Consider the following 25,074-nt stretch of genomic DNA (forward strand, 5'->3'; position numbering starts at 1 on the left):
GTCATGAACCAGCCCTTCCCACCTCACCCCTACCATCTTCAAAACCCAGCAACAATGCTTCAGATCCCCTTATTCTTTGAATCTCCTAGATTTTCTCTCTCTAACCAATAGACCCAGATTTGAAGGCTCATGGGATGAAGTCAGGCCCTTGCTGATTGTCTTTCTACCTTCAGGTCAAGAAATTTGGGACCTTAATTACATCTGCAAAATCCTTTCACATTAGCACCTGGGTTACAATTTAAATCAGTGGGAAAGGTATGTGTATATTTCAGTGGCTGTAATCCTGGGAGCAATTTTTGATTTCTGTCTAGCACATCTGCTTACCCTGGGGACTTGATCATATAATATTTCCAATGGTGCCATTCTTGTTTTTTCTTGTCCTGAAGGAAATTTTATTATTATTCTGTGGGTCATGCAACTTTGCCATAAAAAGGCACCTTTATGTATGAGAGATCAATTGGTCAAACTATCTTCAAATAATTTACTATCATATTCTTGCCCCCAAAGGCCCTAGAGCAAGCAATAAGGTATTATCTTGGAACTAAAACCAGGCTTCTCTTTGTACATTTATATACTGTAAGGTAAGTTCTCAGTGTCCATGTTGGTTCCAGGTGCTCATGCTGCATTATTGAGCAGTACCTCACAGACAGAATCCTGATTAAAGTACTCACTGGTTAATATCAAATTTTTGGCCTTTTCATTAAGTCATCAGACCTGTAAGTCTCTTTCAAGATTGCTCTAGACCTGCACTGTCGAATATGGTAACCACTAGCCACATATGGCCATTGAGCACTTTCAATGGAGTTAAAGCAAATTGAGATTCTGTGTAATTGTAAAAAGTACACTGGATTGGGAAGACGAGTATGGAAAAGGGAATGTACAATATCTTATTAATAATGTGTTATATCAGTGACATATTGATATGTTAATAATATGGGTATATTGGGTAAAAAAATGCAATTAACTCCATCTTCTTAAATATGTCTGCTAGAATATTTTCAATCACTTATTTAGCTTGTATTATATATCTATTGGACAGCACTGCTCCAGCCCAGTCATCATGAGACTTTGATTTAATGTTCAATTTTGGTAATAGTTTTATACAAAATAAGAACAGTGGAGGGAATGATTTTGCATATTCACAGAAGGGTGTTTATTTCATCAGCTTCAATAGGTTACAGATGGGATGAACTAGAGTCGAGGAAAAACATCTGTTTGCCTGAACCCATTGCATATACCTGTATATTTATATGTGCACACAGATCTCATAAACTTCTATAAGAGAAGACTAAATTATGATCATTTGAGTCTGCATTTAGAATTCCCAATATGGCCTACTTTTAAAATTGAACATTACTCAAAGGGTTGGAATTATATATCATAGATCTTCTTAAATTTGTTTTATAGCCCATATTTTAATTAAAACGTTGTTTCAGTTTTTATAAATGAACAATACTTAACCAAAAATATTTCTTAAGTAGACACCAAAGTTTCTGTTTTTATGTCTGCCATATATTTAGAAAAGAGTTGAACTTATTTTATCATATAATTTAGGCATATATTGTATTAGATTCTAAGTAAGTACCTTTTTCATATTTTCTATTTAACTCGGGGAATCTAATTAACTGAGACCCCCTTCTGTGATGTGGTTACATAAAATGATGTGTAGATATTAACTCAAATTGCTCTCTTCATGCCTTTTTCTTATTACCTCAGCATATTCCCTAATTAATCATTTTTTCATAAACATACAATTATTTTTCTATACTATGTATATAAGCAGGAGCTAATTAGCAGAGTGCTTTGATTTATCAACAAAATTCCCTTACAGTGATTTCCTTCTCTGCCATCATCTACCCTTAAACCCAAAGAGGTATAATTTCATTATAATTTTGCAGTAACTTAGTACTAAAGAATGAATGATAAGGAAAGGGAACCTCACCTCTAATAAACTCTGAATGCTTGTAGCCATTGTAATTTTTATAGCATTCTGTTCTTCTGCTCAGTGTGAAGCGTTCCATATGCTTGAGTCATTTATGGAATAATTATAGTTACTTTTAGTAGAGTAAAAATAAAATAACAACAAAAACCTTTTACCAAAAAAAGTTTACTTGTTGAGGGAAAAATACCATGTTTTTCTGAACAAAGCAAGATAAATTTACAAAGCTACTCCTTTGTTCAATCTCTGACCTCCAAATCCTGGAGTTCAAATCCCAGAGAGAATAGCTATATTGTTCCACACACCAGGAAAAAAAGGACCAAAGGGAAAACCAAAACATCAGTTTTTATTTCTTTCTCAGAGTACTGATGCTTTTTCCCAAATCTTATATGTAGCTAGGAGCTTGTTTTTGCCACCTTTAGAAAATCCTAATATGTATCTATATCAGGTGTGCTACACTATGACATTTAATATTTATGACAAGCATATAAAAACAGTAGTCACTATTGTCATTCATAAATGATGAAACAGTAATTCAGCAATTTACAAAAAAATCACTCAATGTCTTTCTCTTAGTTTTGATTTTTACCTATTAAGCCTACCTCTGTATAGGATTTTATAATGCAGTTCTCACACAGAGTATTTTACCCTGGACCAATAAATTCCATGATCTAAGCATGTACTCCTATAATTGTAAATAATGTAACTTTTTAAATACATCAGATATACTAATTTAAGACATATATAGACAAATATAGGCACAGTTTTTAAAAGTATTTTCTAAAGTGAGAGTTATTTTCAGATTCTGCAGAGCTTTGAAAAAGTTGTGGTTTCATATGAGAACAACTTTCACCTGTTCCTAATTGCATTAATGCTACCATCCCCAGCCTCCCTCATCAAAAGTACAAGTAAGAATTCAAATCTCATGGACAATAAAATAAAATAGAAGACAATATAGTGCTGGACTTTGGCAGGCACTTCCTTGTTGTTACTAGATCATACTATAGGATTTATGGGATTGGGCAAAACTGATTGGAAGTAGTAACGATTGTAGGTGATAGGTTTTGAATCTTAGATTGTGTATCATCTTGCTCTGGTTGTTTCGGTAAAAAGTGATTTCTCCCAAGAAAAATTCTTCCCACTGTCGACACAGTCAAACATACTATATTTTATTTGTTTTTAACAGGAGAAAACAGAACAAAACAAAAACCCTCCTCCATATATGTTATTTAACAATATCCAGCCAATAAATATTCATTGTATTTACTACATGTTAAATGTTGGCTAAGATACTGATGAAAGAATAGAGAGAAAAATTAACATAATTCCTAATATCATAAAATTCATTGTGTAGGGAAAGAGAAAATATTATTTAATATTGGTTTATATTATTTACATGCACGATTATTTATTATGAGGGAAGTTATAAATGATTATGTGATATGCAGATGGTAAGAAAAGAAAAATACAACAAATGACACCTGGGTTTTTGACCTGAGTAACTGAGTAAGAATGATGTCATAAACTGAGATGGAGAAGACTCAAAAGGAAATAGAACAAATTGAGGAAAATAAAAAATTCTGTTAAGGTTATAACAAATTGGAGATGTTTATTTGATATTTGAGTGAAGATTTTGTGTAGGCAAATAAATATAATACTGTAGAGCTCAAGGGAGGAGTCTGGGTCATCATTCATATTTAAATTTGTTACATTAAATGAGATTCCATATGTAGAAAGCGTAGATGGAAAACTGCCCAAGCCTTAGAATACTCCATACTTTATACGAGCAGAACAGAAGAGAAAGGTATAGTATGGCAAAGGAAATTGAGACAGAATGGATGGAGGTAGGAGGAAATCAGGTAAAGTGAAGCCCCGGAAGCCAAGTGAAGAAAATGTTCTAGAAGGGAGTGAGTCCATATGCTGATTGAGAAGCAAGTATTGACCTTCTAACTTAATCAGTTGTTGGTAATGTAAATATTTAGTTTTATCAATGTGAATGGCTGGCTAAAACTATTGGAATAAGTAATCAGGGAATTGGGGAGCCCGAAATTCGAGTGAATGGAGAGAAGTGTTAAGATTCAAAAAATATTTAGAACTTAAAATGTAATACCATACTTAGTGATTAACTGGATATGAAGGAATTGGGATAAGAAACTGTTAATCATTTTTTTTTGTAGGCTTCTGGCTTGCAAAGTTGGATGGATGGGGGTAACATTAGCTGAGATTTGTCACAGTAGAAGGGTGCTAAATTAGTCATCCTGTGTTTAGTTTCGGATGTGGTGAATTTGCAGTGACTTTGACATATTCAAGTGATGCTAAATGGGAAATTTAATATACAGATATGGAAGTTTCTCCAAGTGTTGATATCTTTTGAGAAATGTAGATGAGAGAGAAGAGAGAGAGATTGGGAAATAGTTGGAATGGGAATAATATCAAGAGAAAGATATTTTGAGAAAGGGTGAAATTTTGAGTCTGTTTTGGAAGATTTTATAGAGTGTGAGAGGCTGGAGACACAGGAGAGAGAAGAGATTATTAATTATAAAAATTTCCTTAAAAAAGAATCAGAAGAATTAAGAGGCAAAGAAAATCTGAAAGGATTAGTCTTAGAGAAGAAAAGATTCCTTCCTTCATTATTTTATTGGAGAAAATAATTACAGGATAAAGATACAGATAAATGTACAACTTTCGTACGAAAACATTGAGTTTATGTAAAATTCTAAACTCTCTTTGAGGTTGTAGATGCAATCATCTTGCCAAAAGGGAGGAGGTGTATTTGTATGAGGAGAGAGATGGTCTGAAATATTAAATTCAAATACAAACTGGGCTAATTTTTGCATTTAAAATATTCTGACATTAATCCACAAATCATCAATAATTTGCAATGTGTTTCTTTACATGTCTCTAACTTGAAGGTCAATCTATTTTACTTTTGCATGGAAAATAACAGGTTGTGGTTTGCTCTCAGTGACTCTAGACTCATTAAATTAGAAGACTGTTAAATACATAATCAGAATCTAACAGCATCCTGTATGTGTTCTGAGACATTAATAAATTTCCATACCTGTAGCGTTAATTGCAAAATGCTGATATATAATAATTACTCCAAATCACATCATTACTACAAACATCAGCAATTGTGCAACTGTGCAGGTACAGATTACTAGTAAATCAGTACATCATGAAATATTTTTCCTATTTCAGTTTTTGTATGCTTTCAAATAAGAAATTATGATGGAATTCCCTTACAAATAAAATTTCTTTGGCTTCTGATTGTACTTATGTAACTAAATTTATCTTCAAGCAATGGTTCTGATCTTAGCAATTTGTCCCATATGCCTTTCTTTTAAATCCAAAGCAAGTAAATATAGATCTCATCATCCTGATGGTTAAAGCTCACCAACTCATCATATTTTGGGTATTTTTTATTTTTTCCCTCTTTCTGTCTTTTAAGGTTAATTCTTTTTTTTAAATATATTTTTAAATAAAATTTAAAATTACAAAAGTAATACATGCTCAGAGTATTAAATAGAAATGTATATGTTATGTCTACACATTAGTCCTTCCACACATTTCTCTACATGCTAATACATATATACAATAATAAGGGTTTTTGTTTACAGATTAAGGGAGCATACTCTACACATTATTCAGTAACTACCTTTACTCAGTTAATAGTACTTTATGGACAGCCTTCCAGATCAACAGACATAATCCTTTTTTATGATTGCCTAGTATTCTCTAGTATCAATTTACTACTAACTCCCTATTGAAAGATAGGCGATCCCTATTTTTTTTTTGCCTTTTACAAATTATAAAATAAATAACATATATATGTATGTGTATCTGCATTACAAAAGTATGTTTAGCTGGGATTAATTAAAATACATGAAAACATTCAAGTTTCTTTTTTATATATGTGAATTGCTATTCAAAAAGTCAAACAGAAAACACATTAAATATCACAGGAGTTACAACATGAGTTAAAAAACATTTGAATTATAGTGTCATTATAAAATACATAAATTTATAACAGATCATTATCTTTCATAGCTATCTAAAATTAAACAAGTTCCATCAAAGTATGGCTGCAAGTTTTTCACCAAAAGTTGCCAAAGACTGCATAACTTAGAAATTTCTTCTAATGAGCTTAATAGTTTCATTTATGGTGCCATTAATCGTGTTATACAGAGATCTTGATGGATAAAGAAGTTTAATTTTTGAAAGTCTGTTGATTTATTAATTGGTTTCAAGTAATCCTAGATGGTCATCTGTAATATTTGTATCTGTAATATTTCAACATCATTTATTTTTATGGAGGAATAAGAAATATATATATATATAAAATTCACAGGATGGCTTTGATCCTATGTAGTTTTGAAATTATAAATAATATTTATAGAATAACTTAGTCATAGCAATGCCTAATCCTTTTATAAAACACTAAGAATAGATTGTGAGGGCTTCTCTCTGTCTCTCTCTTTTTCTCTTTAAGTTATTACAGATGTCATTACTTGATAATAAAGGATAACTGACATGAATTTTATAAGAAAGTGCCCATTGCATATCATCTTAAATTTACACTTTTGTTCTTTAGATTCATTTGTTTGTTTGTTGTTGACAATTTGCAAATAGCTAAATACTAACATACTTAGTGATCCCAATAAGTACTCAAGAAGAGATGTTAGTGTTTTTCAGCAACTAACTCAGTGCCAGAGGGTGAATTTAGGACCCAGTAACTGCTATCTCTTACTCTCCTCCCCCTTGGCTCTAAGAAAAACTTAGATTTTACATAAACTCAATTGGCATGATTATAAGTAAAGATAAGTCATTTGCTTAGATAATTTTCTAAATGAAAAAATAAAGATACACAATCTGAAAGTTCAAAGACTGAAAAGAAGAAAGTTTATAGATATACTTCATTTAGGAAACTTAAATGGAGGCACTATGTTTATTCCAAATTACTTTTAGATGATTTTCTTATGACCATTTAGAAAACAAAGAGATTTTAAAAGATCTTCTGCTGGATGTCCATAAACAATACATAGCATTACATATGGCTGATTGTTAATAGTATACACAATTTTAATAATAAAAAAAGACAAAGAACAGATTGGAAAATTAATATTCTAGCTTGGAAGAGAATGTTTCATGTAGATGTGGGTTTTTTCCTTAGTAGTAAATATTTCTTTTGCATGTAAATGAAATGGTTTCAGGCAAAGTATAAAGTTGTCTTGGTATTATATTATTTCAATGTTGTTTTAAATGCTTAGTTTTGATTTTTTTTCTCTTACATTATCTGGAGGCTGTGAATCTGTATTCAGAGCATCTGCAGAATCATAACATCGTCTAGGCAATAGCTTTTGAAAAAAATGGGTTTCCCCATAATTAGAAATGTGTTCTAATTAGGGGTTGGGTGTTTATATAAGTTTAGAAAGGAGTTATATTACTAAACATTGTTATTAAATGCTTTAAAATGTGTTTTTGTGAATTCAGTCACAATAAACCTCCTCTTAGAATACAAAAACTAATCAATTCTAAGTTAAAAACATTATTTAAAGTGGGGTGCAATGACCAAAAGCCTCTGTGAAAGGAGGGTTTGTTTGTCTTTTCGCCAAGTCCCCTGTGGAGGCAGAAACAGTCTCACCCTCTCATTTTTTCCTTGGGTTACTTCCAATCTACTATGGATCCAGAAATTAGAAAACTTGGATGTTCGCGTTTTGCCAAATTAAATGCTAATGAAGAGCTGTGTTTCTTCATGTTCTCTTTATTGATCTTTCAGTACATATTTGCTTGAGGTGTATAAGTTCAGGAAACGTTTACTACTTTTGAATTTTATCACTACTTGAAAATGGATGACACATAATATCCTATCTATTATAGCATATTTAAATTCCACAATTTAGAGGCAGCATCCTTGAGGAAGCTCTTCAAGTTTCTACTTAGTGTTACTTATAAATGTGTGAGGCACTTCCTCCCACCTCTGTCCCCCTCCAATGTAAGGGTTCAGAAAAGTCTGATACACGTAAAACCTAGTCAATGACCAGGAGAGTGGGACGATGAAGCAGACATAATAGAAGCACCAGAGATAGTAAGTGTTAACAAGAAAGGAAAGGGCCATTGACTTCATTTATGTTTTTAAAAATCTAAGTATCTTGAGATGATGCATTTGACAGTTAAAATGCAAGAAAAAAGGAAAAGTGAAAAAATTTGGACATAGTCACTTTTCATACTAACTTTTCAGTTAGTATCTTCCTTGCCTACAAGTAAAAACAGTAATGGGTTCACCCAAGAGTTTTATGTGTTATTCTATTGCATAACAGTAGTCTAGAAATGGCATAGCTGTTGCCGTGGGTTCCATGGATCAGTAACAACAGGACTAGAACTTATATCATTTTATTATCTTTCTGTTTTGATAGTACACTGAGTGCCGCAGCTCTAAGCATTACATCCAAGGACAGAAGTAGAGGAATCGGCTTCATCAGCTCTACCTGTTCTTTCCCAGAATTCCCTATGGTCAACTTTTGCTTTCATTTCATTGGCAAGAATTTGGTTGTATGTTTACACCAAGATGCAGAGAGACTGAGGAAGTTGTTACTTAACATTTTAAAACTCACTAAATTGGAATGTGTTAGGGAGCAGGGCAGTAGGAACTACTGTTGCTTTAGTCAGCCTGGGACTTGGACACAATATGGTCAGGGTGAGGGATAAACTAAACTAAAACCAGCAAAGAAAAATAACAACTCGTCTCAGGATTAGTTTCACTGCTTTTAGGAGAAAATATTATTTTACCAAGTACTATGAAATTTGGAATAAGCAAATGTTAAACATGTATCAGCTTCATTTCAGAGAAATGACTCTTCTCATTTTCTTTAAATATTTCATAAATAACTCTTCTCATTTTCTTTCCATTAAAGATATTTTAGAATTATACTTTTGTTAAGTTTAAAAACATATAGGGAGTTCTGAGACTGTTGAAGGATATATGTGCTTTTGAGGTTTGATTTAAGATAAAAAGTTTGTAAATATTTATGAAAGTAAACTTTCATTCAGTTATTTATTCATGTAACATGTATTTAGTGCTTCTTTTCGTGAGACAATAAACTAGACTCTAAAACATAAGAAAGTGTTTGTGACACAATTCCAGCACTTAAAGGACTTATGTTTGAGATTATAAAAATAGAAATTCTTTTATTTTACCTTCAATCTCTGAATATGCTTGCTTATCATTACATAGATAAAGAGATGGATGGTACATCCCATCTAGGGCATAAGTAGGAAAGTGAAGAAATCCAATGATTGAGTCCTGAGACTTTCCTATATTTAGTGGTCAGGGTAATATGGAGCAAATAGCAAAAAATGAGTGAAAAGGACTGACCAGACAGAGAAGAAACTAGGGAAAGGATGGCTGTCAAGGGAGGACAGTGTTTCAAGAAAAGAGAACTGATCATTTGTATGAAAATCTACCACGAGATTAAGATTAGCTCTAAGAAATTACTGTTTGATTTGGCAGTAAGGAAACCATTGATGACCTTGATAAGAACTGATTTAGTGAAGAGGCAGAGACTAAAAATGTGATGAGAGTTAATTCAAGAATCAAGAGAATGGAAATAAAATGATTGGTTTTAGACAAACTAAGAGATAAATGCAAAGAAAATATTTTGCTATTTCCAAAATTGTTCCAAATACCAAAGAGTAAAATCAAGAGGAAGAGTTGCATTTTTAAGAACTCATTATTACTTAAAATATCCCACTTTACTTGATTCACTTTATAACAATTATTGATAAACTTATTAGATAATGTTATTAGTTAGAGCGATAAAAGAAACAAAAATTATAAATGATGGTCCTAACCTCATGGGGCTTATAATTTAGTTTGAAATAGAATCCAAGAAAGAATAATTATAAATATCTAAATCAAGTGTAGTCTAAGACACTTAAGTCGTCAAAACAAATACTCTTGTAAGCATGATAACAAAATGGAATGAATTGAGATCAGTCACAGAGATGGCAATAAAATTGAAGCCACTTACTAGTACTTACAGCTTTGCATCTGGAACATAAGATTGCTTCTATAAAAATTATCAAATTGGCCGGGCACGGTGGCTCACGCCTGTAATCCCAGCACTTTGGGAGGCCGAGACGGGCGGATCACGAGGTCAGGAGATCCAGACCATCCTGGCTAACACGGTGAAACCCCGTCTCTACTAAAAATATAAAAAATTAGCCGGGCGTGGTGGCGCCTGTAGTCCCAGCTACTTGGGAGGCTGAGGCAGGAGAATGACGTGAACCCGGGAGGCGGAGCTTGCAGTGAACCGAGATCGCGCCACCGCACTCCAGCCTGGGTGACAGAGCGAGACTCCGTCTCAAAAAAAAAAAAAATTATCAAATTATAAAAGAATATGACGGGGCCTCTTTTGGAGTATCTATATTTAATTGTCTTTTTCAATTAAAGAATTTTCTTTAAGCTTTAATATTTAATGTCAAACTTTAAATTCTCCAAACGGGGGATGACATTAAGGCACAAGAATTAGCAATGAGATCCATGTAGCCTTACTAAGGCATCTGACTCTAACATGTGTTACCCAAGGCAAATAGTACTATGAACAGGTTTTTTAAATGTATTAAATATTTTTAAGGTTTGTTCCTCTTGCAACTGATAATCTCAAAAGGTCAGTAAAAAGATAAGAACAAAAACAGTTTGAAACAGTAGAATTTATCTTAATGAGAGATGTGAAACCACCTAAAATGATACAGTCTGTCAGCAAAGCAAAAAGGAAAGGGGGAGGAAGTAGAAAAGAAATAAAGCCCCTTGAGCCACATTTTTCTTCCTTTGAATTTTGAATGTTCCTAGAGAACAAATAAAATATTGGAAAAACTTAAAGGGAATGGAATAGAATGTTGTCTGTGACTCACTTGAATTAAAAATGTGAAGCTATTAATAAAATCAACACAGGTATGGGTCTTGAAATTAAAAAGAACAACAAATATATACAGAAATTGTAAAAGTTGAATGGAATGACATAGATTTTGGATACCCTTTAGTGCTTCAAATCCATAGATCAAAAAGAATTAAAAACTTCTCCCTTCTAATTGTCTCTCTCCTGATTTCTGCACGTCCCTATAAGGCATCATGGGCCTTTATATATTCTCTTAGGTATGGGGGTCTAGTCATTTTTGTGCTTGCTTTTTCTCTCTTCACTGTTAAGTTTATACTTTTAATCAGTTTTGCTGCTGTTAATACTTTTTCTCACCACATCTCCTTTTAAACTTTCGTAATCTGTCTTTCACTGTTACTCATGAGGAGTCTTAAAACAGTCAGCTAAACTAATTTTCTCGCATCTCTTTTCCTTTTCCTGATTATCTATCTTACAACTTTCTACCAGAATAATTTTCCTAATATGCCCTTATAATTATATTTTAAAGGAAAAAGGATTTAGAGAAAAATATACTAAGAGTCTAGGCTTCACTATCCAGTTAGAATGCTTCTGACTTTGGACAAGTTGTATAGCCTACTTCAGATTCACCATACATCAATAATCAATTATATTGGAAGAATTATTTCACATAACACATATAAAATATCTAGTAAAAGGAACTTTGTTCATTAATCCTGCAAGAAATGTCCAGTGACTCTAGATAGATGTCCAAAAATCCTGGTATTTTTCCTACAACTGTATTCACTTCTTAAAGTCTTTTCCCATCTCACTTCATCCAAATCTTCAGTATGCGTCAGGCCACTAACTCCCCGATGCACACTCGTAGGTCTCCTCAGCAGGAAAAAAGGCGACCAGCAGGCCAATGTAAGTAGAAAATACATCATCTGAATAAAGAGTAGTGATACTTCCCAAGAAAGACACTTCTTTACTCCCTCTTTATTAGCATTTTATTTTTTAAAATTTTTTCTTTCAGTCTAAAACAAGGATTGGGGAATCTAAAGTATAGTAAAAAGAAATTCAAAAATGCTTTATATACAGAATTGACTATGAAGGAAACAAACAAACAAACCAAGCTATTATTTTAAAATGTTTGTAAGGCCAGGCTTGATGGTTCACAGCTGTAATCCTAGCACTTTGGAAGGCCGAGGTGGGCAGATCACCCGAGGTCAGGAGTTTGAGACCAGCCTGGCCAACATGGTGAAACCCTGTCTCTACTAAAAATACAAAAATTAGCTGGGCATGGTGGTGGGTGCCTGTAATCCCAGCTATTCAGGAGGCTGAGGCAGGAGAGTCACTTGAACTCAGGAGGTAGAGGTTGCAGTGAGCCGAGATGGCGCCACTGTACTCCTGCGTGGGGAACGGAGGAAGACTCCTTCTCAAAAAAAAAAAAAAGTTCGCAAACACTCTGAAAATGAGATTGCTCTAAATTTGTCTTATGTAGTTGTGCCCAATAAGCATGACACAAACGTGTATGTTTTATGGTCCCATATAAAGGTAGAGGCAATTTATACATAGAATATATTCTCTATTAGCAACAAAGTATCTGAAGTTATAGTGCATAGAATGAATGGAGATTTTAAGGCAAAGGAAACTTTTTAAACATGGGAACAAGAATGGTGCCAGCCATAATTTATCCCTCTCCCACTTTTCTTCACAGAGCAGTGTTTATGTAATACTTTCTGCTCTATTATGAAACTTAAATTCCTTATCATGCCGAACAATTTTGATATGTAATGTAACTGAAATTGTAAGAACTGAATCCTCGATTTTTAAATCTTTTGCTCTGATGCTTCATATTACCTTGCCCATATAATAAGTAAGTAATAGGACACAGTGATACTTAATGGTTAATTCGTTTTGTAATTAAATATTTATAATATTCTGCTTGTGTCACTAAACAGATCCTTATATATATTCTATCTAGATAATAGTATATAAACAATTATAAAGGTACTGTATTAGTATAGTATATAGATATATGATATTGTATAATAGGTATAAACTGTGCAAAAATTAATAAAAGCATCAAAACTTCATCTGACCTCTTAAAAACCCTGTTAAAAGGAAAGTTCTCCCTGGCATTATTCTTTTTCAACACTTTAGTTGTAGAAAACCCTGGGTGTAGAAATTCCTAGACAGATTATATATATTCTGAGGATGGTGTCCTTAACATGAGAATATTTGCCTGAAAGTCGAGTGTATAAGTTTATGTACTTCCCCAAAATTTGAAAAAACGAACAAAAGCCCATGGATATGTGTAGATGTTACCTGTAAAGAGAAGGATTTGCTGTGAAACTACTTGAAATTTTTTCTCAGAAGCTGATCTAGATATGAAAGAATCAGATTATATTTACATATTCATTTAATGGCAATATTGCTACTGAAGTATGTTTGCAACACTGTGTTATTGAATGAAATATTGCATTCACGTATTGAAAAAAAGATTGATTTTAACACATAAAGGCGAGTCACAAAACATTCAAATTTGCTTAGGAAGGGGGACAGTACATTGTGATTCATTTACTTCAGCACTTAAAGTTTTGGTCATATTTGAAATGTAATAGAGGAATCCTGAGCCTTAATCAAAGGACAGAGACCTATTGTAATCCCCCAGGTCTCATCAACTAAAAACTGTAAGATCACTTTCATTTGCTCAAAAAGAAAAGATGTGTCACGTTTATAAAGCAGGTTGAATTCTGCATCAGAATAAGCACTACTTGCAGGAGAAAAAGAACTCCCTTAATGTAGCTCTCCTTGCCCTAGGCAGTAACCCTTAAAATGTCTTCTGGGGAATTTCAATGTCTCCTGGTGTTTCAAGGTCTCTTGTTTCAAATCTGAACTGTTTTGGGGAAGGCGGAACAGAGTAGCAGTACAATAGGTACTGTCACTGTAATAATAGATACTGCTTGTCTTTACCTTTCTTAAAGGAAATCCCGTTTAAGTTAAAAAAAAAAAAAAAAAAAAAAAAACCTTTTAACTGTTTTCTCACTGAGAAAACAAACTGAAGCTAAAAGAAGAATGTCACTTATAAACTTTACACCCAAGCATATAAAGGATTTAATAAAAGTAAATCACAGTGAATATAGCAATACAGATAAAATGATAGTCCAAAGAGAAGTAAAATATTAAGATATAACTAAATATAAAGTCAAAAGTTCTATGAAAAACCCTAAATACATTTATGTGCATTTTGTATTCTCTACTATCAAGCATAGATATTGAAGAAATACCTGAAAAATATTTGTGTAAATATATCATCTTTAGAAAGAGAAAAAATATAATAGCCGAAAGTTTAATGGACTTGAGACTCCAATACATAAAATGTTAGCATTACTATTTATGTTATCCAGGCATCTTTTCTATTTTCTTATATTTAATATGGAGTTTATAAGATATGTGTTACATAGTTATTGTGAAACTATACAATGTATGTGAAAATTAAATTCTAATCATAAAATATACAAGTATTGGAAATTATTAGAATGGAAAGTTCACATTCAGTCGAGCTAAATGATTTAAATTTAAAGGTAGTCTATGGGATCAAAAAAGCCTTTGGTTTACCTCTATAAAAGGGAATGATTTCTAGGAAAATCTGACATTCTAATTTTTGTTAGATTATTTCCCATTGAAAATAAGTGCATTGCTAGTGACACCCTGTATGCTGTAAAACCTGTGACTATCTGATGGCTGTCAAATCATGTGTTTCTCTTATGGAAACAGACTTTTACTATGTTTAAATTATACACATAATTAATAAAATATTGAAAATGTTATTGTTTTCAAAGTTATATTCTTTGTCTCAGCTGGTAATTATGAATGAATTATAAGAATTTTATTTTAATAGAGAGTCAATAGGTTTTTGATCAACTATATTTTTCTTACAGCAAGAACAATTTACAAAACAGAATATACCCCTGAGCATACATTTGGCTTCTGGGTAATGATAGACTCATGCTTTTGTCTATAGCCACTGTAAGATTTTCAGAAGAACGATAGGATGTAGCATGATGGCCAGTGTTACTAGTTATATTTTTTAAATGAAATATAACTTTATGGAGAATTATAACATTTGACCCTAGTTTATGAAATATCCATTTAAGTTACATATACATTCATAAAATGCAGTAATTAATTTACTTTCCCAGAAAGTAAAACTTGCTGAAAATAAAACTAAGACACTTTCGTATGAATGTGTATATATGCACACACCTACACATACTCATGGGTTTTATGGCACAACAGAGTGTCATTAGCAATGCACTTATTTTCAATTGGAAATAATCCACTAAAAATGAAAATGTCAGATTTCATAGAAATTATTCCCTTTCATAAAGGTAAACTGAAGCTTTTTTTGATCCTATATACACATACACACATACCCCAACATACACATTTTAATATAGAGATACAGATAAATACTTATTAACTCACGGTATCCTAAATACCTTTCGATTGGGCTAAATATAGGATAAACATTTGATTTATTTCTCACATGGCGCACTTTAGAGAGTAAAAGGGGCATTATTGATTATTAGACTGGCATAAACTAAGACCATCCTGGCCAAAATGGGATGCATAATTCCTAAACTTAAAGGTATTTGATTTAATGATAATACTAGAAATGATCTTGAAGCAAATTCATTAGATATCATGAATGTAAACATGACTATATAATTTCCTTCTGCATTTATTTTTTGTACTAGCTTAGGTAAAGAATGTATTTACGTGTATTTAAACTATTTGATGGTGGCAGTAAACTCACAATTGGTTAGAAGTAGTCATATGATTAAAACATAGATTTGCCTGGCTCCAAAGCATCTTTCTGCCACAATAAGGAAAAGTCATACAGAATTTGAAAAATTAACATAAGGTAGTAATGTTGGAGATACTATTTTACCATGTTTTGCAATTTGCAAAGTTTATTTTTTAAAAAAAGAAAAAAAATCCCTGTTACATTTATCTGACTAGCCTGTCTTTGTTTGTTTTTCCTTCTTGTATACTTTAAAACAAAAATACACGCACGCATTTTCAGTTTAACCTTTAGTGCCCATAGATAAGCAGTGAAGCAGGTCTATGTCTGATGCAACAAATCCTGAAGACCTGTCTTCAAATGATTTAGTTTAACCTACAAGCTTCTAAAAGTGAAAGTCTTTGATTCATAGTCAATACTATGAATTGGAAGCACACCATCAGTGTTTTATAGAACTACAGGTTCTTTTATCTTTAGTTGAAAATTAGTCTGTATTCAAAAAAGTAAAGAAAATACACATATATTCAAAATTTAATAAACCTTTTATTTGGTGATGAACTTGCCTTACCTTTAAAAAAAAGGTAGAATCATAGAATTAACATTTTTTCCAATATTCATCAAAATACCAGCTTTACCAATTTAGAAAATACTATTGTTCTTTTTTAAAAGATAGCCAGTCCTTATAACATTAAATAGAAAGAGCATAACAAGATAGTTTTTTAAAACATTTGGGTTTTAATCATAAATTGTATTGACTTTATTACATTTTGTTTGTGGTCTGATATCTGGAAAAAAAACTGAACAATGGAAGAAAATATTTGGATGTTTTTAAAAATAAGGTCTCACATTTTATATTCTGATATATATATATATATATATGATGAGTAATATAGCTTGGAAAGATGCTGCTCTTTTATAAAATAATTGCATTCAAGTCAGTAGAATTTAATCCATTTCATTGTCTCTGAACTTCTAAATGAAATTATGAAAACCAAATCATATGCTTTTAAATAAATTAGCAAAGTTCATTTGTGATTCAGAATCCCTGTGGGATTACTTTCTTCAGTGGTGGGAGGATATCAGTTTCATTATACTATTTCCAAGTCACAGAATAAAGTAAACTATCAATTGATCACATCCTTTTAGGGTGAAACCCCATCTCTACTAAAATTACAAAAATTAGTTGGGTGTGGTGGCGGTTGCCTGTAGTCCCAGCTACTCGGGAAGCTGAGGCAGGAGAATCACTTGAACCTGGGAGGTGGAGGTTGCAGTGAGCCAAGATCACACCACTGCACTCCAGCCTGGGTGACAGAGCGAGACTCCATCTAAAAAAAAAATAAAATCAATCACATTCAACCTCAGAAACAGGTTGGTTGGTAATAGCCATTATCATCATTAGACCAAGGAGAGATGCACAGCCATTTAAAGAAGCAACTTAGGTTGCTATTTCCTCTTTACCCAAAGGGTCCTCATAAAAGGAGTTAAGTGTAAACTCTCAGGAAAAACAAACAAACAAACAAACAGATATCTATCCTATACTTACAAATATCTAGGAATCGTAAAAATTCAGAGGAGTAGGAAATGTGAAAATAGTATTAACTTTTCAGATTATCTTGGTTTTATGGTACATAATGTTAAGAAGCATATGTAAGAAACATAATAATAATTAAATGTCTCAGGCATATCAAACTATAATGAATAGAAAATATATGCAAAAGTACTTAGATTGTAACAGTGGACAAGGAATAACAAAATGAAATCTTAATTGAAACAAAAGCAAAGTAAACATTCAAGAAAAAGAGAACAAAACTAAATTTTAGACAATGATTTGTTTTTTCTGCATTTTTCTTAAATTTAATAAACTTTTATTTCAAAAGAAATATAAATGGATTATAAAAATTTAGAAAATACAAATTATTAAAAATAAGAACACTGTATTCATACTACCCAGAGACAACTACTATTTAGAATTTTATTTTATATTATTCCAGATCTATGCATCTGAGGATATATTTGTAGATATATATGAATATAGATTTTTTCATATTGAAGTTCTACTGTTTGGAAACCGAATCTTTTCAGTTTATGGTGCACGTCTTTCTGTTACAGCAAATTATCTTCTCATCTTCTATATAATTTATATTCAGATCTCTCAAGTTTTCCAAAAAGACTCTACAACTGGTTTGTCTAAACCAGGATCTAATCCAGGATTACATTTTCTCTCCAGTTGCTATGTCTATTAAGTCTTCTTAAGCTACGTCAGAACCTTTTTCATGGCACTCACTGAATAAAAAAGAACCTGCAAGTTGTCTTATGGAATATTCCCTCCTCTTGATTTCACTGGTTGCTTGTTTGTGGTTAATGATTTACATTTCAAAAGTAAATTCTGTGGGAATAGGAAGAATGTGGCCTCTTAAAATGTTCAATAAAACACTTATGTATGGTTTTTAAGTACAGAAATTGTAGTACTTTATTTCTTCAGGTTGTTTGTACCTCTACCATTCCTGCAGTGTGGTAAGAAAACAGTAAAGAAATTCAAGTAAACCAAAAATATTGCTGTGAGAAAATACTGAAAGTAAATTCTAACTATAAAAACAGAAATTACTGTCTTGAGTTTTTGAATGTCTTATTTTGCGCATTACTTGCCTGTATAGTAATTATATGGCAATTGATCTCCACCAAAATAAAATAAAAGAGAGGTATTATTTTCTTCTCCTGGAAGTTTGTTCCTAAAAAATAACAACAACAACAAGCAAACAAAGAAACAAACAAAAAACAAAATAGAGCATTTTCTTTTCATATACAGTGACATTGACGTTTACATATATTTACATAAATATGTATACTACCTATTATTTTGCAAAATAAATAAGCAGAGAAAGTTTAGAGTTGGTCTGAATCTACAGCTGACAAAATGTTGGACACTAGTCTCAAATATACATAAATATTTTGCAGTAAAAAATTGGACTGAGAAAACAAAAATACAACCCTTTCAATAACAGTGAGTTTCCAGGGATATGTTAAGCATTTGGACTAAAAATTATACCTTTGGTTAAAACATAAAATATTTCCTGAAATAAATATTTAACTTGCATGTTCAAAAATATGATCTTACACAAACAAAAACATATCACAGTGATGAGTTTTTGTCCATACTATAGTTTAATTTTCTCAGCAGAGATTTTTATATCTGCAGAAAATCCCATTTAGAAAAATCTAGTTGAATTACAGCAACATTTCGGTATACTATAGTACTTTGAGCTGTCAGGAAACAACCTTTAGGATGAACTACCTTTTTAGATTTTTCTGCAGTTTTATATGACAATATAGCAATCATGATCTTTAAAAGACATGATTTCATTTATAGAAGAAGTTACACAGATTTTTTTCATAAGCTTTTTAAACTTTTAAGATTTTATTAAGGATCATCCACCATTAATATTTCTGATGTATCTCTGAGCAGAATTTTATTTAGCAAGAGAAAGTATTTTTTAAGAAAATGTAGTATAATTTCTTTTAAAAATATAAATACAAGATATAAAATGCTTTATTATGGAAAGCATGAGCATGCAGGAAGTTCTTTTTTAGTTTTGATATCCATTGTGGCTTCATGGTCACATATTTTTTAGGTAACACCTGTGTGTTTCACTCAAGATTATTTCCTATGGTATACAAAATTCATGTGATTAAGAACTCTGACCACGGAAACCTCAGAGATACTGCTCTACTCTAGAATAAGTTAAAAATCACAACTACTGCTGTTTAAGCAAGGAAAAAAATTATCTAAGAAGTGATCAGTTTCAAAATTATATCTTTGCTAACAATACATTACAAAAACATTTAAGAATGAAGATTTCCAATCAATCTCTTCTTAATCCCTTTTTGGTACTGTTTACCACTTTTCACGTAATGCTTCATGTGCAAACCTCTTTTATGAGTATATGATGCTTAGACACACTATTGATTCTAATACTCTTGTCGTTATTCTGAAAACATGTCTGAACCAATTCTTTATCCTTCTCCTGACCTTTTTCCTACCAGAGTTACCCTAATAAGAGTTTCAAATAGCACTTTTGGCAATAATAACTCTCGTATTGGTACCCTTATACTCCAGAGGCATGGGGTTTCTATGTGTTGAGACCACTCATTTTTGCATTAGAGCAGTGTTTCCTAACTGGGGATGATGTTGACAGACCTTTGGCCATGTCTGGAGACATTGTCATGACTAGAGGATGGGGGTGCTACTATCTCGTGGATGGAAGTCAGGAATGTTACTAAACATCCTAAAGTGCACAGGACACTTCACGACAACAAACTAATATTCAGCCTCAAATGTCAGTAGTGCCACTGTTGTGAAAGCCTGCTTCAGAGAAAATACTGAAAATAAAATTACAAACTACAAAAATATTTTACAATGTATTTCCTGTTGATTCATATATAATAGCAAAATATTAAATGCACCAACACCAATGTTTTGGCATATGTTTTTCATACTGCTAGCAAGTGTTACATTTTTTTCATCAAATGGCATGTTGTGACTGTTCATCCTCAAAGATGAGTTGTATGTGCATGGTTTATTATTTGTAAAACACACACAAAAACAACTATAGTCTTTACCATGAGAAAGGTTTTGATAGAGCAAAACGTAATGCACTTTTATATATGCATTTCATCTAAATGACTAGATTTGTGAAATGTGGATAACGTCTTGTACAACTGCTCTTTTCTCTTCCTCTGTCTTCTCTCTCTTCATATTTTTGTTTTGTTTTGTTTTTTCTCATTCTGGTTGTCAGAACTCCCCTGATTGCGGCTGGAGTAATTGGTGGGCTCTTCATTCTGGTCATTGTTGGTCTGACATTTGCTGTTTATGTTAGAAGGAAGAGCATCAAAAAGAAAAGAGCCTTGAGAAGATTCTTGGAAACAGAGGTGAGGTATTTATTTCTTCTCTTCATGTGTTTGGGGATTTTCATCAGGTTTAGAAGGTTTCGATGATGTTCAGTTATTTAATCCAAGTAAAATTCTGTTCAATGTCCTAATTAAATTTTTATTTTATAGTCCGTTAAACAAAGCTTGTGAAAGTCAGATTATATCGTAAAAATAGTCAAGGCTTCAAGGGGATAGATGGGAGTAGTCAACAAAATTATTGTATTGGGGAAAGTATCTGTTATTTTGTGTGTGTGGTTGGGGGGATTCCATTAGCAAGCTCTAGACAGGGGATATCTCTATAGCAGCAGATCTAGAAAATACCTGCATCGAAAATATCTCAGTGACAGAGCTAGAAAAATGTTAGAAAGAGAGAGAATCTTTCTGTTTCAGAACAAAACTAAACAGACAAGGAATGCATGTTTTAATTAGGATCATTAAATTGGTAGTCAATGATCTCATTACACCAGCAGTGAAAGACTAAGCTTACAGGATAAAGCTTAGTATTGTAATCACACGGAACTTACAACACAATTTATGGGATGCATTTAATATTATGCATGGCGGTTATTGTGAGTATGTAAATTACTCATAAATGATTATAATGTCTTTTATATTGCTACACTGAGTTCTCTAGCACAAAAGCAGATAGTTTTCGTGGTACAGGATACAGGGAAAAAATAATTACAGAAGACTATGCATTACCAGACCCTTCTCAACTTCCATCCTACCTTTCTCCTGATACACACATCTGTGCCTATCTGAACAATTCAGAGCAATTCTGTTCTGAGATAAGCTTATCCAACGTTTGTTGTTTTTCTCATTGTCAGTCTGACAATTTGACTTTTCCTTTGAACACTGACAGGAATGAGAGGAATGGGAATTTTAATTCACTCACACATTTTGCATACTGATAATGAATTAAATTTTAGCTCTTTACCCAGAAATAAAATCTAGATAGAAGTATCCTGTGAAAGTTTCTGGAGACTACCTTACAGCTTCTTCTAGGAAAACACTTTCTAAGGATTAAAGTTATGTGCAATTGGAATGAGCTGTCTCATGAACAGACATGTTCAAGCAAAATAAAGGTAGTCAATTACATACATGGGAAAACCTAATCATGATTCCTACTTTAGCTGGAAGCTTATGGAAGAGCAATTTGATTACTGTTAATCTTGCACATGTGAATGAAAATTTGGACATGACACATGTGCTTTGTGCTATGCATGTTTGCAATTTAGCTAGGATACTGGAGGCAGAGAGAACTCTATCTCATGGTCAGCTTGAGGCTGTTGGTGAGAGAATTCTGAGAAGTGAAGTATTGTAAACTAGAGCTGGAAAGGAATTGAAAGCTTGGAACACAACATTTAGGTGACTGCATAATGGAAGAGAAATTCCCTTCACCACACACAGGGAAGGCTCATTGCCATGAAAAGAGTTGTATTGCTTTATCTTGGTTTGTTTTTATACTGCAGTGCTTTATAAGAATGTCCTTCAAACTGTCATTTCCTTACTAAATAAACACACACTTATTGGTTTTATAAGCAGGTTCTGTTTTTATAGAAAGTTATTCCTTAAGACTAAATTATTTTACATTTGGTGGTTAGATAATCGTAGAATTCCTATTTTTTTCTTAGTAAAAGAAAATAACTATGATTTTCTACCATCTTTTAAATAAAGGGGGGATTTTTAAGAGGGTCAGTTTAAATCTTTAAATACTGAAGCTAGAAATCTGCCTCAGAAGTGAACATTTATTGAATCCTGATATATTGTTTCCATACACTTAAAGTTGGTACACATTCCTCAAATCATTTTGCTCCAGATTGTCTTTTTTATGTTACATGCATAAAACTAGAAAACATATTTTTTCCACACATGCTTACTGAGATGCACTGTAAGCTTGATGCTTTGGTAGATGGTGTGATTCAAAAATGTATTAATGAGACATGATCTCATCCTTTGAAAAGTAACAGATTTAGTGCCTACAATATGCCAGGCAACATTCTAGAATTTTCCACATATGTTATGTCATTTCATCCTTTCTCAAGTTTCTAAGGTAATTATTGCTGTACCTATTTCACAGACAAGAAATAAAGGTCTAGGAAGGGCAAATTGCTTCCTGTGAGTGGCAACACTGTCATATAAACCTCCAATTTTAAACCCACATGTCTGTAAAATATATTAAATGACAAAGAAACATGTTTTTGTGAAATATATTAAATGATACCCAAGAAAAAAGAAGGCTAAAAAGGTGAGGTAGAATTGTAAAGTTTTCAAAATATGAAATTATTGCATGGTATATGCCAAAGCATATACACAATGTATATTTTAAGTATATCTCATCCAAGATGCTGAAGCCCCCTCTCAGTATTGTGTGATTTTATGTGACTTTTGTATATGATTTTTAAAAAATGATTCATGAGTTATTCATTATACATATAGCATATGTATCAAAATCTACCCAACGATTTCTGTATGGTTGAGTTGCCTTCAAATAAAGGGAACTCAGTTGAGCAATCGTTTTGAAATTTTTCGAATAATTTAGTGATTCTGAGATTTTTAAAATGTGACTTGAATGCAGTTCTATGTTATCAAATTTACATTTATATAACTTAAATTTGAAAATGAAATTGAAGATGAGTTGTCAGACTCACAATTAAAAAAAAATTTGAAGATAACCTAAGTTTATTGGTAATTTTTGATTACATTCTTCCTAAAATTCTTGCTTTAGCTACACTTATCTTCCCTCAAGAATCTTCCACTAATTTAGTAGGCCATGATTTTCACAGAAGCATGGTAATTCATAACCAAGCTGCAGCGCCACAGTGCACTTAGCTTTGTAAACAGATACTTTGAAATACTGTGGTGAGTTCAAGACAATTTGAGTAGTAGTAGCCTTTGATTATTATGCTGGAAAAAAAAAAAAGACTATTTGTAAAGTTTAGTTCCTTAATTTAACTTTAAAAAGACAAAGAAACTCCTATTTCTTGCACTTGCCCTTTTACTCATACATAGATAAAAACCTAAAATTTTAACATAGGATACAGTCTTTTTGGTATCCAGAGCCTCTCTTAGACGTACATTTTTTTTTCTCACATATGCCAGTGATTGGCATGCATGCACATACTTTGCCCCTTCTCATTCATTCCTCCAACTGAATCACATAGCAATGATGATATCTAAAACTATCAGCCTAATTTTACTACTTTGACCACACACAGCCCGCCCCATGATTAGGTAGGTTTCCCACCTTACTTTCACCCTTCTGACCTGTCCCACTCCCTGTTGTATTCTGCTGTATTTCTTCCTCCTCCTTCCTCTTGCTGTGCCCAGGCTGCTTTTCACAGTGGCCCTCCCAATGTCAACCCAATTTCATTATCTCAAGACTTAGACATCTCAATACTTGATTTTAAAGTGTACATTTTTTAGGAAGACAAAACTAGTGAGCCTCATTCCCCAGTAGTTGTTTGATTCCTTGCATTTCATAGCATTCACTTATGATCCAGAATCAAATCATAGAATTGTAGAACTATTGATCTAACAGGTACACTTGGGCCTTGGTACTTAAAATGTGTTCGAGGATCACCATGGTACCTGGGCATCCCTTAGAGTTCTATGCAAATGCAGACATTTCAGGTCTACTCCAGACCTACTGAACCAGGACCTGTATTTAACAAGAACTTGAGGTAATTCAGATGTACATTAAAGTTTTAACAGCACTGTCCTAGAGTTTTGGCATTGTGCCTTTTTTCCCCTCTCCTCTGACATATTTGTCCTGGCTTCCCAGGTATGTTTTAAGCTCTAAGAAGGCAGCATTTCCTTTCCTTAATGCATCAAATCTCGTAGCCTAGTATGCCTCAAGGTAGGCACACATTTGTTACTTGTGTTTGCTCTGACAAAGAGCAGGAGAAGAGAAAGGACAGGGTCTGAAAGAATGCATAAATGTGTCAGTGAATGGTGAGTGGTGCATATTACAAAGGTATTGGGTGTCAAGGCAAACTATATTTGTGCGTTTTTGCTTTGTGAGAAAGAGAACCAGAGAGAGAGAGAGAGAAAGAAAGAGAGAGAGGACTGACTATTGGATTGAAAGTATAATCTTCTTCCTTCCGCTTTGCAGCTGGTGGAACCTTTAACTCCCAGTGGCACAGCACCCAATCAAGCTCAACTTCGTATTTTGAAAGAAACTGAGTTGAAGAGGGTAAAAGTCCTTGGCTCGGGTGCTTTTGGAACGGTTTATAAAGTAAGTAAAAAACAATGCATATTGTTAGTTATTTTAAGTTTTGTTTTATACGTTTAAAAAATAATAGCCAATGGAGTTATTACTTTAGACAACCTAATTTTCTTATAATATTCAGAAAGGGAGACTTATAATATTGAGAAATTGCTGCACAAATGAATTCATTAATTTTTATTGAATGAGCTGGGATGGATACAGTCTTGAGAGAAAAGCAAGAAACTGATACAAAGCCAAGTATAGTTTTTTCTTTATACCTTTCTGAGCCCCTTATGTCATATTCCTTTTGGCA

General features: G+C 32.6%; 1 protein-coding gene across 1 annotated transcript in view; it reads left to right on the top strand.

Annotated features, from left to right (window-relative positions):
- Positions 1-25,074, top strand: part of ERBB4 (erb-b2 receptor tyrosine kinase 4) — a gene marked incomplete at its 5' end in the record, with an annotated part of 620,722 nt that overhangs the window by 303,501 nt on the left and 292,147 nt on the right. The window contains 2 exons of the mRNA XM_011986142.1: positions 20,419-20,551; positions 24,666-24,788. Of these exons, the coding sequence (XP_011841532.1) occupies positions 20,419-20,551; positions 24,666-24,788 (256 nt within the window). The remainder of the gene's footprint in view (positions 1-20,418; positions 20,552-24,665; positions 24,789-25,074) is intronic.

Source organism: Mandrillus leucophaeus, unplaced genomic scaffold, assembly GCF_000951045.1.
Source record: "Mandrillus leucophaeus isolate KB7577 unplaced genomic scaffold, Mleu.le_1.0 Scaffold1079, whole genome shotgun sequence".
NCBI lineage: Eukaryota > Metazoa > Chordata > Mammalia > Primates > Cercopithecidae > Mandrillus > Mandrillus leucophaeus.